Here is a 13,634-nt window from a genome sequence, read left to right on the forward strand (position 1 = left end):
CCTAGCTTCCCGTGCGAAATCTTCGATCCCATACCACCGGTTTCCGCCTCCCAGAGCTCCCGAGCCGTACCCCATCCCCCATCCTCTAAAATACTATTCGTCCCACTCGCCCCACAATCGTATGGATGGCCACAGCCAGCGGGGCGACCAAGAGCCCCCGTTGCACCATCGCACCAGCCCCACTGCGGAAGCTATTAATCTCGAGCTCGTCGAAATCGTAATGCTGCGTGTGGTTGTAGTTGGCAAAGTACCAGTCCATATCCTCCCGCTTGCGGATCTCGTTGACGCTGTCCGCCCCGCCGCCATGATGGTGGCTGGACGGGGACAGATCGATAATGTTCGGCGAGCCGAAATGGCGATCGCCACCACCGGCGTCCGTTTCGATCTTTGGCACTACCCGGTGCGGCGCGCCGGGCGTAGTGTTGGGAAAGTACGGTGTAACGGTGGAGGAGACGGGCGCCGGCACTTTCTCGACCATGCCCTTGCCGGGCGGCGGTCTGTGCGGTTGGCCGGGCGCGATGAGCGCGGACAGTGACGAGGGCGTGTTGCTGGTGCTGTCGTACAGCTCGGGACGGTTGGGTGTGCGGGCCAGCTCACGGATCATTGGGTTGGGTGTGGTGAAAGCTTTGTTGAAACCTCCGCCAACGGTCGATCCGATCGTTGGGGTGGCCAGCTCGATCGAAAGTCGTGTGGTAAGCTCATGATCGTTGTGTGACGATCCTGGCTGAGCATTCACCTTCCCATCGATGTCTTCGTCGTCTTCGGCCGCTTCCTCGTCTTCATCTACCGCCTCTCCCTCGTCGTCCTCTTCTTCGTCCTCTTCCTCCATCTCGGAATGGGGCACACCCGAGCCGGTCGAATTACTTCCACCCGCACTGCTAAGCTTCTCGCTAACATCGGGACGCTTCGGAACCATCGGCGGAGAAGCGACCACGTCCTGCTTGCCCGGTATGTGATGCGTTATACCATCGACAAAGTACGGCGCACTGTTGTGAGACGGTTTAATCGTCGCCTCAAACTTGTTCTGCTGCAGATAGCGCGTCGGTTCGGTAACGAGCGGTACGCGCTCGTTAAACTCGGTCGGCCACTTGCCCGGCGGTTCGTGTGTGTAGTTTTGGTTGATGACTTTCAGCGTCGGATCCGTAATGGGCGTGAATCCACCCACCGCTCCCGGTAGCATCGGTGTAAAGCCACCCTGCTGGACGTCCACCGAGGGCGGCTGCCGGTAGGATGTCTGGAAGAAGGGCCGGTAGAAGAGATTGTTCTCGTTGGTAGCGCCCGCATTTTTGTCCAGCGGATCGGTCGGCGCTTTGAGCGTTACCGTGGACTCCGTCTTGCCACCGTCGGCCCGATAGATGGTGCTCTGTTCCGGTTCGCCCTGCTTGTACACCTGCACCCGTCCCTTGGCGCGGGATCCGCCCGAAGCACGGTTGTTTGCGTTGCGACCGGCTGCTCCACCGAACATTTTGCCAATGTTTAGGCTCGGTATGGGCAGCCCGAAGAAGGTGAACGGGGAGCCGGAATCTTGGCCCCCAGGGGGTAGTGGTGGTAGTGGTGGAGCGCCTCCCGGTGGCCTTTGGAACTGGTTGAATTTGTTGTTGTTGAAGTCGACAAAGTTGGTGGTGTAGTTCCGTCGATCTTGCTGCGGATCTTGCGCGAACGGTGTGGTGTTGTTGAAGCGTTGCCCATTCGCTAGTCGGGTATCGTTCAGCGCGTTCGGGTAGTCGACGTACTGGTCGTAGAAATAGTCACTATCACCGGGAGATGGTGAACCTGCGTGGAAGGGAGGAGTGGGGCCTGGTGGAAGTTCGTAGTTTTCTGAACCAGCACATTCGTCGTAATCAAGCGCCCGGACAAACACATCGCCATGATCGTTCGTCAGTGGATGATCTCCCTGATGGCCGGATGGTGCCGTTCTGGCTCCCGACTGACAGTCAGTGCGCGACAGTCGCATGTCTAGCAGCATCTTCCCATCCCTACAGCGTGGTCCAGGGTAAAGACTTCGACTTTCCTGCAACCAAGCCATGTACCACAGCATATCGCAACTACAATCCAAAGGATTACCTGGAAATATTGGCAAAGAAAGTACACATTAATGGCAAGATATTTGACCAGCTCACTTCCATTCTACTAACCATCCACATCCAGTATGGCAATGTTCGTGCGCAAACTGCGAAAGATCGGCTCCGGCACGCGTGACATCTGGTTGTTGCGCATGCTGAGCACCCGCAACCGTGGCATCGTCGCGAACGGTTCACCCTGGATGCCACAAATCTTGTTATTGTCCAGCTTCAGCTCCACCAACCAGTCTAGTCCGCGCAGCGGGCTCGGTGTGATCTTGCGTATACTATTCCCAGTAAGGTCAAGTACCTCCAAGTTCCGTACACTTCTCAGACCAACACTGTCGAGACTGCGGAATTGATTGGCGGAAAGGTTAAGGTACACGATCGAGGGCGATCGGAAGAAGCTGTACGGGGAGATGTATCGCAGGTTGTTCTGTTGCAGATGTACGGCCTGGGAAGAAGATTGAGTTTAAATAAGTTAGATATAGCCAAATGATCACTTCCTCTAAACCCAACGCACCTGCAAATTGGGAAGATCCTCAAAGACGCGCTCCTTCAACTCGCTCAACTTGTTGTCCGCCAGCACAAGCTCTTGCAGTTCTGGCAGATTTCTCAGCGACCCGTGCTCCAGCAGCGTCAACTCATTGCTCGAAAGATCCAGATACTGTAGCAGCGGCAAGTTCCTGAGCGATCCCTGGTGTAGCTGGTTTACCTTATTGTTGGATACCTTCAGCTCTTCCAAATTGCGCCACGACACCAGCACATTGGGTGACAGTTCCGTCAGCTGATTGAAGCTTACATCCAGCTCCCGGAGCTCGGCCAGCCCGGACAACGATTCAGGCAGCTCTCGCAGCTGATTCGACGAAAGATCTAACGTCTGCAGGGAGCGACTGTTGCGGAATGCTTTCGGCGATATCTCCACGATGCTGTTCCGGGACGCATCGAACTGTTCGAGCAGTGCGTTGCTGTCGAGCAGATTGTCCACCAGCACTTCGATCCGGTTGCCTTGGAGGTTGAGCTCGCGCAGGTTTTCCAGCGGACTGAAGCAGCGTTCGTGCAGGGCGAGCACACGATTGTCCTGCAGGTTCAGTATCTCCAAGCGCGAGAGCCCCGACAGACTGCCATCGTCCACCGATTGAAGCTGGTTGCGGGCTAGACTGAGGACGCGTAGCTGCGGCGTTGGTTTAAAGACGGCCCTTGGCAGACGGGTCAGCTGGTTGGCACTGATGTCCAGCATTCGAAGGTTCGGTAAATCCCATAACTGGCTTGCGGTGGTCGGTGGAGGTAGTTGGGTGATCATATTGCCGTGCAGATTAACTCGCTCCACAGCCACCGGGAGACCTGGAATGAACTCCTGCAGCTTATTGTTGCCTGCGTCGAGCTCAAACATGTGGTTCAAGTCACGGAACGTTGCTGAATGGATGAGTGACAGCTCGTTGAAGGAAATGTTTACCGTTTCTAGCATCGGTGTGTGGGTAAAGGCTCCGGCATCGATCACGGACAGTGTGTTGCCGCTAATGTCCAGCCGACGGAGCGATGGTACTCCCACCAACAGATTCGGATCCATCCGGCGGAAGCTGTTGTACGATATGTCGATTCCCTTCAGCCCGGGCAGATTCCAGAACGGCATCGGTAGCTGATCGTGCAGCGAGTTGTTCTGTAGTCGAAGCTCCCGCAAGCCCGGCATCGCCATAAATGCGTCCCGCTCGATCATGCGGATGCGGTTCTGGTTGAGGTACAACTGCTCCAGCGTCCCATGGCCGCGCAGTGCACCGAACGGGATCGCTTCCAGCTTGTTGTGGCTGAGATCGAGAAACCGCAACATCGGCAGTGCGTCCAGCAGCGATCGCAACTCCTCCACCCGGCCAATCTCGTTCTGCTGCAGATGCATCATCTCGACGCCGCTACCCGATGCCTGCAGGAACGATTCGGGATGCACACGCCGCAGATAGTTGTTCTCTAGATGCACCAACTTCAGGCTGGGCGTCCGATGGAACGCACCGTGGAAGATCTCCGTAATGCCGTTGTCGTTCAAGTACAGCTCCTTCAGCGAAGGCAAATCCACAAAGCTACCCTCGCTCAGCTTCGATATCATGTTCCGATCCATACGGAGCACCTGCAGATTGTGTATGTCCTTCACCGCCCGACCGATCATGCCCGCATCCGTGATCTTGTTGCCGGAAAGTTGGAGCGTCTTTAGCGCCGGCAGTCCAACGAACGTGCGCAGATGCACCCAGCTGATACCGTTCTCGGACAGGTTGATCAGCTGCAGCTTGGGCAGATCGTTAAACAAGCCCGCCTCCAGCCGGTTCAAACTACTGCTGCCCGTCACGTGCAGCGTTTCGAGACTTGCCAGATCGCGGAAGTACTGCGGGGCGAGCTCAATCAGCGACCCGCTCTGCACGTTGATGTACCGCAGCTTCGGCAGACCGGAAAAGTCGGGCAGACGCTTCAAGTTTTCGCTCTGTATGGTGACCGCTTCGAGCTTGCGCAGCCCCGTCAGGCTGTCCACCGGTATGCTGCGCAGATTGCGCTCCACTATGAAGATCTCGACCAGGCTTTTGTCCAGATCGTTAAGCCACCCGTTCGATAGCCGCTCCAGCCCATTGTGACGCAGCATCAGGCGGAGTATGTTTAGTGGGGCGAAGGTTCGCCCCGGCAGCGAAGGAAGAAAGTTGTTCTCCAGTATTAGCTCATCGATCGGGCGAATGATCGACTTGGAGACGGCTTTCAGGCCCATCAAAACGCGTGGCAGATCACTATGTGAACACCTGAAGAGAGATGTGAAATAAGCAAAAGTTAGAACGAATTCCAGTGAACATGGGACTGACTTCTTACCATATCTGTATCTCACTGCCCCGCTGGGAGCATCGGCAAGGGAGTATTATGTCCTGCGGTGGACAGATCGTATCACGCTGTCCAACTACTGTGCTTACGGTGCAGCACAGCAGCACCAACAGGCAGAGCAGTTGCCTCATCCAGCTTATCCTTCTCCTGTAGCAACACGTGGCACTTGGGGTGGGCGCCATTGATCTTGCCTTACAAGACCGTACGCTCGTCGATTCTGACGACGTCTCAGCGCGGGAGACAGCGATCATTCGTTAGCGCACGTTGGAATGGAAGGTCATTTTCTTACGGCGTCGTGCGTCACTTTCGCCCAGCTCGCACACCGAACACTGGCAATAGAGAGTTGGGAATTAAAGGTAAGTTTTCGTTACATTGTTTTTCGCGTTTAAAAGCCCGCTCTTGTAAATGAGTAGGTAAATTAGTTTCGCCCTATGCCTGTCGGATATGCCAATTTATTTACGCTTTGTAACTCCCAAACAGGTGCAACGAATTGAACCCGCTTTGTGCGGGTGTAAAGCGACGAACCACCGCCGTTTGTAACACCGGAACGTACTCGCGGATTCTGACCACCGACAACTTCGGGGGTTCGGTTACGGAAATTAGTCTCGAGGAAGCGAAAACGAGACGAGAACAATGAATGCCACCCACCAGGCCTGTGGCGCTTTGTGAAAACTCTGACCACTCTGACGACCACGTCGTTGTTAGGCAAGGTCAAGTAGCCGAAAGTGAAGTTACACCCGTCCCCACCCGTCACAACTCCATTGACATTGCACCACAGGCAAAGGGTACGGAGATTTTGGGGAACGATTACGTAAAGCTTGCGTCGTGGTGGTGGTAGTCATTTCCACCGTCTTTACCGAACGTCTCAGAAAACGGACAAAAACGGGGGAAAGACTTTAAGCGACGAACCCGCAACCCCACACTCCGCGTAGAAACCATTCTGCCGCGCGCGGTGTCAAGTGTGGTCGTTCAAAATGATTTAAGACGCATAGTTCCGCAATCGTGTACTGGCGGCGTCGGCGCCATACGATGGGACGGACAAGACAGGTTTATTTATGTTTTGCGGGAATCTGCACAGCCGCACAAGAGGAATCAGTGAAGCATGGTTCCGAATTTGTAGCAGTAATGCGCTAAAAGCATGTAATGGGGACTTTTTTTGTTGGTTTGAGCATACTGCATTTGCATGCCGGTAGGGAACGGGGCTACGGGCTTTGCGGTCGTTGTTTGTGCTAAAAATGGATGCGATTTTATCTTTCGTTTTGAACATGACATGGAGCTTGTTTTATGCCATTTGATCGCTTCACTAGATTAGTTAGTGTTCCTCTGAGAATAGAGCAAGTACCAAATAATTCGCTTTACTACACCATACATAACATTGTCATGTGATATTGCCAAGAAAGTCGTTCAAACAATGCATTTGTGTACATTTTTTTAGTTACTGATAACATTGAAACGAGGCATTTCAAAAGAGAGCTTATTAGTCTTTTAATACCCTAGATTGAGGAGCAGAGCTAAGCTAGAGGATGAATATACAAATGAACGTTTTCATTGCTATTGTCATTGCTATCGACGTGGTGCTATATGAAAGTATTCCAACTTCATTGTATTATTTCATTATATTTCTTCAACATTCAACATTATTCAAAACATGCAAGATGTTTTTCAACAGCTGACATTATTTGTGATAGCTAGGCTGTTAAAAAAACTTTTTGCGATTGTTGAATAATGCCGTTTACATTAGAAACTGAGCTGTAAAATAGTGTAATTGTCCTAAATTTCAGCCTAATGTCAAAAATTTGGCACTAATTCAACAAAAATTGAAAAAAGAATCGAGAAAACTACTTGAGGCCTTTACAAGTTTCATACTACTAGAGAAATAAGACGACATATTGGTTGTGCGGAATCAAATGTGTGGCATCGGCGGATAAATCGTTGCATTCATTCTTTCCCTTGGAAATTATATCATTTAAAACAGACTGCAAGCACTATTGTTTCTACCTATATTTATGAAAATAATTAATTTGAGCCAAACTAAAATTGAATTAAAAAACAAAACTGACTCCATTCACATACACCATTTTTCATACCTTCTAACCATACAACATTGCAAAATAAGACACCCCCGCAACATGTGTTACATTCACCACCTTTCCTTTCTTTCCCTTCACCCGTTTTGTCGACGCTGCAACACACAATGCACGTTTCCTTTTTTTTTTTGCTTTGCCGTACTGTTTGGACAGCCGTCATGCATAGAGAAAGAGAACGTGAGTGAGAGAGCGAGCAGACCCATACCCAGTCTCCCGTTGGGCACTGATGCAACTGTGAAAAACAGCGGCGGGCCCCACGACGTGCCACTACGCTAGACCAAACGGTCACGCTCGAAGGATTCGCCTCCCAGTTCCGATGCCCAAGACGACGACGATGAACGGTGTGTGTGTGTGTGTGGGCTGCTTCTGGCGGCTTCGGGGGAGACGCCTCACTTACGCACCCAACCCACCGGCACGTGAGGGGGCTCGTTTCGGTGCCAAAGCGACCGGGTTTGGCGCAATGTTCGTTTTCGTTTGCTTCCTTCACGCCCGGTAGATTCGCGTATTGCTAACCTAGATTGATGCCCCGCCGCAGAGGTAAGACAGGGCGAATAAAAACCAAGACACAGAGGGAAAGAGGAAGAGAGAGACATGGGATTTTTGGACGCATGTCTGAAGAGAGAGCGAGGGAATGACAGAGCTACATAATTCGGGAAGAGCACGGTCGAGCCTGACTGCAACGAAAACAAATCTATCAGCCTGGGCTCATGCGTCTGGCACGTGTACGAGAAAACAATTGCCATTGAGAGTGAATCTGGTGTGTGTGTGTTTTTGGGGGGACGGGCGAACGGCGGGTCACCAGAGGAAGCAGGTCTCTTGAAGCGCAGTTTACGCCACCGTGTGTCGTAGGTGTTTGGCCAGGCGTGAACACGGTTAGGTGAAGCTTTAGCGAGCAACGGGTCACAGTGAGCCTGCCACTTTCAGGCACCTTTTTCGCAACATACTATTACTTTTATTCACCATCAAACGAATAGCAACAAAAAAGTGGTTCAAAATGTTATCCAACAACTTTGTGCGACAGCCTCCCGCAAAAGCTGCGCAAAATGTCCATTTATGTGTTTATCGCTCGCTGGAAGGAAGCACGGCATGCACGCATCCCATCCGAAACTGGATCGTGCTAATCGTTCCGAAAAAAAGCAGCATTACCGTACCTTAGCGTCATTAGGCTGCGTACTAGTGCGCGCGTACGCGCGTGCGCACAAGCACGTGCTCCAGTTGGGCCCACTTACGGGAATCTGCCACTAGCGGGGTTTGCACTATTAGACACGCTTCGTAATAGCTACGGCGTAATAGCGTGCACTGGAGAAGTCCTAGAAGCAAAAGGTAGACGGTTGGGGAAACCTTTTTTTGCCGAAACAAACCCTCCCGGGAATCGGTGTCATCCCGTACGCAAACCGCGTGCGCCAGTTGCCAGGGCCGTTTTATGGTGTGCGCCTGCTTTGATGACACTAAGCAGAGGAAAATGTCCTACGAAAAAGTGTATCGGAGCATGAAATGTGATGTCGTTTATTTCCCACTGCCCTAGAAATTACAGAAATTGTCGCACGCGTGTTGGGAGGTATGCGATGGGATGCGATGTTGAGAAAATACATATAGAAAAAAAGGTCTGTTTTTGTTTGATATAAAATTTAAAGCACATTGTACTGTTACCTAACAAGATATTGATAGTAAGTTGTATTGATTGGTTTCGAAGTACAATAAAAGAACTCTGACTTAACAACATGCCCATCATTGATTCAAGACCCCAATGGACCGTGCTCCCATACGTAGGACTGACTATCCTGCTATGGTAATCAATAAGTCATAAGACCTTAGCCGACGAAGGTAATGGAGTCAGAGAAGAGAGGAAGATTCATTTTTGGCGTAATAACTGAGAGTCATTCTTGGTCTTGGTAACGCATTGAGATTTTTTGGACTTCCATTCATGCTGGCTAGGCTTCTCAGAATTATAATTACTAACTTCACATCCCATTTGAATCACAATCCAGAATATCTACTAAAGTGATGTGGTAGACTCTCTGCTTTTAATTTTGGCACGTGAGAAAACCATCCTGTTCTCGAGGATGACTGTAGAGAGATCGAGATTGTCCTATTCTCGAGAGACTTTACTGTAGATCGCTTGAACTTCAGCGTAGTAAAGTACTATGTTGACTCTACTATGAAGTAAATACAGATCCGCATATCAACTCTAGCGCCTGAGCCATAGCCATAGCCACATACGTCACTGAGACATGTACCATATCTAATTCTGATAAAACCCTTGAAGCCACGTTCAGAAGGAATATCATCAAAGGAGGATGTATATGTAACTCCCTTGCAACGAATTAAGCTCGTCAGTCTCTTGGTTATATCATATAGTGTCTTGGTAAAAGAAGGTGTCAAAGGACCAACTTGGGGTGGGAAGGCATGACACGATCACGTCGAATATCTATTTATTGACAAGGTAGACACAGAAACAACACGTTATGGGTATTCCTAGTCATTTGTGAGTAGAATGCTCCGGTTCATGTGATGTTTCTTTGTCCTGGATCAATGACATTAGTGATCAAATGCTCGTCCTCACACAGCTTAAAAATACTTTGCAGTTATGATTTTCGAATAAGATTGGAGATCCAGTAACCAAGATGTTACTTAAAAACTAATAGAGATAACATCCTGACAAATTTGTTTGTAATGAGTTCAGCTTGACAACTTCAAAAAAGAGCTTTTTCTTATGGATGTAAAATGAATGATGAATGTTCTGGTTCGTGAAGAGTTCAAGTAACTATGGAACACTTCATTACTAAAAGAACCTCCATAAATCTTTTAAAATGATCTGATGTTTGGTCCAAAAAACAGAATTCAGTGTGCCCAACAATAAGTAGAATTTTGATATTAAATTATTCTCCTTAACTGCGACATTTCTATGTGTTTAGCTTTAACGCCACTTTGTATCTTTTCAGTTACATGCTTGAAAAAATCACCCAAACAACAACAAAAACGCAGTATCTAGGCTTTTACATCGCATCTCTTTGATCTTTCACATCAGGTAAGTATAAATAAAGAAATCTTAAAAATGTCTGGCAATCGTCAATTTATAATCTCCTTTTCGTACCACGATTATAAAACACATCTGTAACGAATTTTTACAACAAACGCATCAAATTCCCCCCAAAAAAATCCCCATAAACCGATACACGAAACGTGCACGCGGTACGCGCACAAACTGTCACATAAATCACTTACGCCACGAAACCTGCCCCCGCAACTGCTGAGCGCTACGGCCGAAAGGATGGAGAGAGAAAATCGACCCCACTGCTCGTACTTGTTTGATGGAAAACTTGGAGACTCCTGCAGCTGACCTGTAGCACTCGTTTCGCTTTTTTTAGCCTTTGCACACACTGACCAACCAACCACGAGCACGAGTGAACCTTTTCCTTTACGGTAAAATAGATTCGTGGGTTTTAATTAACGCTTAATTTAGTAATTTCTACACTTCACCAGTGTGGACTATAAACGCACGGTATAACCACTCTCCCGATCAACACTCACTTATGAAAACGATGGCTTCGAAAACAAAGCAAAGCAAAAACAAAACAAAACACACAAAAAAGGAAATTTTGCTACCACCAAACGTTGCTCACTCTAGCCGGTGCATCACTTTCTTCGTCGGGATCGTAAAATTTCACTGTTCACTGATCACTTTCCTCTCAGCCACTGTGGCTGCGGCGGGGCGCCGTAGACCAGAGCGCGTTCAGGGATTTAGATGATCTTGTTTCAATATTTTGCTTTTTCAACCCTTTCTTCACGTTCAGACACTTTGAATTCCAGAACACATTACTTCTAGAAACTACTTTCAGCTTCCACCAAATCCTTTAAACTGTCTGCCACACAGACGATTTTCCTTTACACAATCACGTTTTCGCCATAAGAAAACACACCAGTATTACGCAAATTGGTCAAACTTATTATGCACATACACAATTTATGCGATGTTTCGTGTTTGGGGACTCACTTTCGCAACCATCACGTTCACTCACGCTCACGATTGCTGGCACGATCAATCACCAATGCTTACGGTGGCGATCGCGACACCGACAAAAAAAACGAAATTAATTCCACTTGACCACAGTTTACATACACACAAAAAAATATCTCTGAAGCTTTACACACTTCACACAAACGCTACACTCATGCGCTGGCAACCACGCACGCGATCCGTTCGCCAGGAGCTTTCGATGATGTCTGAGCTGAAACGGTCCAGCTCCGTTCGGGTAGGTTGTGTTGTGTAAAAATCCAGCCCGGCCGTGTCAGCGCAATGGAGGGTTTTTCTTTGCGAAGCTTCCCTCTCTATTCAACACACACACACATACATACGCAAACACAAAAGCATACAGACATTCATAAACGGCCACAGCCACGGCCTGCACGCCCGGAAAAATCCTCCCGCTGCACCGCCGGTCGTCGTCACCATCGCTGCCGGTAGCGATAAACGAATTACATTTCCACGGTTGAAGGAGAAGCTGCCTCTTGAACGCAGCAGTAGGCGATGCTAGCAGCCCCACCGAGCAGCACTGCAGTACAGTACAGGTGGATGAAGATGGGCCTGCTTGGATGGCTTGAATAGATGTTTAGATGGATGGATGGATGGATGGTTTGGGAGGTTTCGGTATCTTTGAATCGAATGGCGAAGGAACAATGAAACGATTGCGAATCGCCACCAGAAATCCCTTCCTGTTGCGCCTCCTTGTCCCGCCCGCCGTTTTGGGTGGAAACCATTCACCATTGCGTTACAAGCGATCATAAATGATCATTAGGCAGGCACCGTTTTGGGAAGGGAAGGGAAGCAGGATCGTGATGGTACACGATCAAGCTCACAGTTGGCTTGCATTATGATGACATCAACACAGAGGACGTTAAGAACTTAATGTGAATTATTGGCATTGGTTTATAGGAATCCAGTCGCTAATACATTTGCTACTTGTAAAACATGGATGGTGGATTAACTGGAAAGCTTAATCGTATCATTATTATATGTGATAAGGATTCTGCTCACTTATCTGCTGCCCATAATCTCCCCAATCAGGGTCAGATACCGTGACTGTTGTGAAGATACGAACTTTCAACAGGTCCATTTGTTATGCACGCTAATTTATTAATGTAGACGGGGGATTCGTTGTCAAGCATAATGTTGGTTTTATAAGCTGTTTACGATTTAAATTAAATATACTTTAGCTTTCCACATCGATAAGAATCAACATATAATGACAGCTCAGCAGTAATGTAGGTGATTTTCTGTTATTATAGAGTACCGAATGAATCTCATCAAGGTTCAAGTTCCAAGTTTATCCTCGTTTGGTATGGCGAGACACAGAGCATCTTTCCGTTAGACACTTAGAGTGACTGGGAACTGATTTTGGTTGCACTTACCTTCTTCAAGATTGAGTCGTTAGTAATTAGAATTGCTGAATCTCCAGAGAAAGATAGAGATTGTAAACTTCTGGTAGAAAATTTTCCATGGAAATCGATACAATTTAGCAATAATTAACGCTTCTCTCTGGTATGCTAGTTGGAGCGATGGAAAGAAAAGAAACATAATATTGGAGGATCACCAAGGAAATCGCTATCTTAAATCCATGTGAGCTCAAGATAGTTGCCTATACCTGGTGCCTCTTTCCAGCAGTAGCATTGCTAGCAACAAGTGTTCATCTCTAGCAACTCCTTTTATCGATCGACTTAACGAATAAGTTTCTATTTCTGTGAGTTTAGAATAAAAAGCATAGCTTCAGCAAATTATTAACCCTATTGATCTACATTCGTTAAATTATCGTAACAAATGGCTGTGAGCCTACAAAATACACGCCAAAGTTTAAAAGATTTTCAAAAAATGGGCTGAAAAATGTATTTTGTTTAACAAAAAGATTTGAAAATTGCTTAAATGTAATCTTCTGGATGAAAGGTTCGAAGTTGATTGATCATCTTATTTAGAGAAAAATTTGAATTAAAACATGTCACGAAATGAAGTCACCAAAACCTTTCTTTCATTTTAAATTCTCGGGATTTCGTTCCTCACATCAATCGACAATCATTTTCACTTGCTTCTCAAGATTTCATCACCATGATTTGATGACATTCATTAGAGAATGTATCTTAAGCTATGTTTCTCTCAGCTTAAGCTTAAGCTGTGGTAGGTTCCAAAATAGTCGCAAAGAAAACGGAGTGAATTGCCTAATTTCATTGTTAGCCAGCCCTTCACATACCGAAGACACGAGGTGATTCGTCATTATTGGCTAACTATTCCTTCACAATACGTCAAACGTCGCAAAAATAATCGAGAGGACACTAAACCCTTTCCACACTTTACAAACCCCACAATTACCACTTCCTTGAGCTGCCTCACATAAGTGGGTGCTGTCCTAGAAAAGAAAAAAATGGAAATAGAAACAACAATGCAACAAAACAAGGCGATTTGTGTGGAAAGATTTAAATTTGCTTCCTCTCCCTCCGGATCGGTGCTTAACTTCCGCGCCAAACACGCTGGTCATTGACAGCAAATGGTGACAATTATTAGTAGTAAAGCGTTTGGTGTCCATTTTTCCACCCAACACAATTCAGCCTTTGATTGCCACACACACACATACTAACAAACGCACGGTAA

At 47.9% G+C, this 13,634-nt stretch overlaps 1 protein-coding gene across 2 annotated transcripts; it reads right to left on the minus strand.

Annotated features, from left to right (window-relative positions):
* Positions 1–54: 54 nt before the first annotated feature.
* Positions 55–10,893, minus strand: LOC1280722 (protein artichoke). Of its 2 annotated transcripts, XM_061654743.1 has the most exons (6): positions 10,529–10,893; positions 10,223–10,413; positions 4,902–5,239; positions 2,584–4,834; positions 2,136–2,514; positions 55–2,064 (listed from the first exon to the last, which is right to left on the minus strand). In XM_061654743.1, the coding sequence occupies exons 3-6, from the start codon at positions 5,159–5,161 to the stop codon at positions 86–88; spliced, it is 4,869 nt and encodes a 1,622-aa protein (XP_061510727.1). In that variant the 5' UTR covers positions 5,162–5,239; positions 10,223–10,413; positions 10,529–10,893; the 3' UTR covers positions 55–85. The 2 variants fall into 2 exon arrangements, with proteins under 2 accessions (XP_061510727.1, XP_320584.5); XM_320584.5 differs by having other exon boundaries at positions 10,223–10,893.
* Positions 10,894–13,634: the final 2,741 nt, after the last annotated feature.

The sequence above is a fragment of the Anopheles gambiae genome, chromosome 3, assembly GCF_943734735.2.
Source record: "Anopheles gambiae chromosome 3, idAnoGambNW_F1_1, whole genome shotgun sequence".
NCBI lineage: Eukaryota > Metazoa > Arthropoda > Insecta > Diptera > Culicidae > Anopheles > Anopheles gambiae.

Excerpts from the sequence above, each read along its gene's own strand:
- LOC1280722 (XM_061654743.1), bottom strand. The coding sequence starts at position 5,161 with ATGATCGCTGTCTCCCGCGCTGAGACGTCGTCAGAATCGACGAGCGTA. Across the intron at positions 2,515-2,583 it reads AGGATCTTCCCAATTTGCAG|GCCGTACATCTGCAACAGAA; the intron begins GTGCGTTGGGTT and ends TCTTCTTCCCAG. Across the intron at positions 2,065-2,135 it reads TGCCATACTGGATGTGGATG|GTAATCCTTTGGATTGTAGT; the intron begins GTTAGTAGAATG and ends CAATATTTCCAG.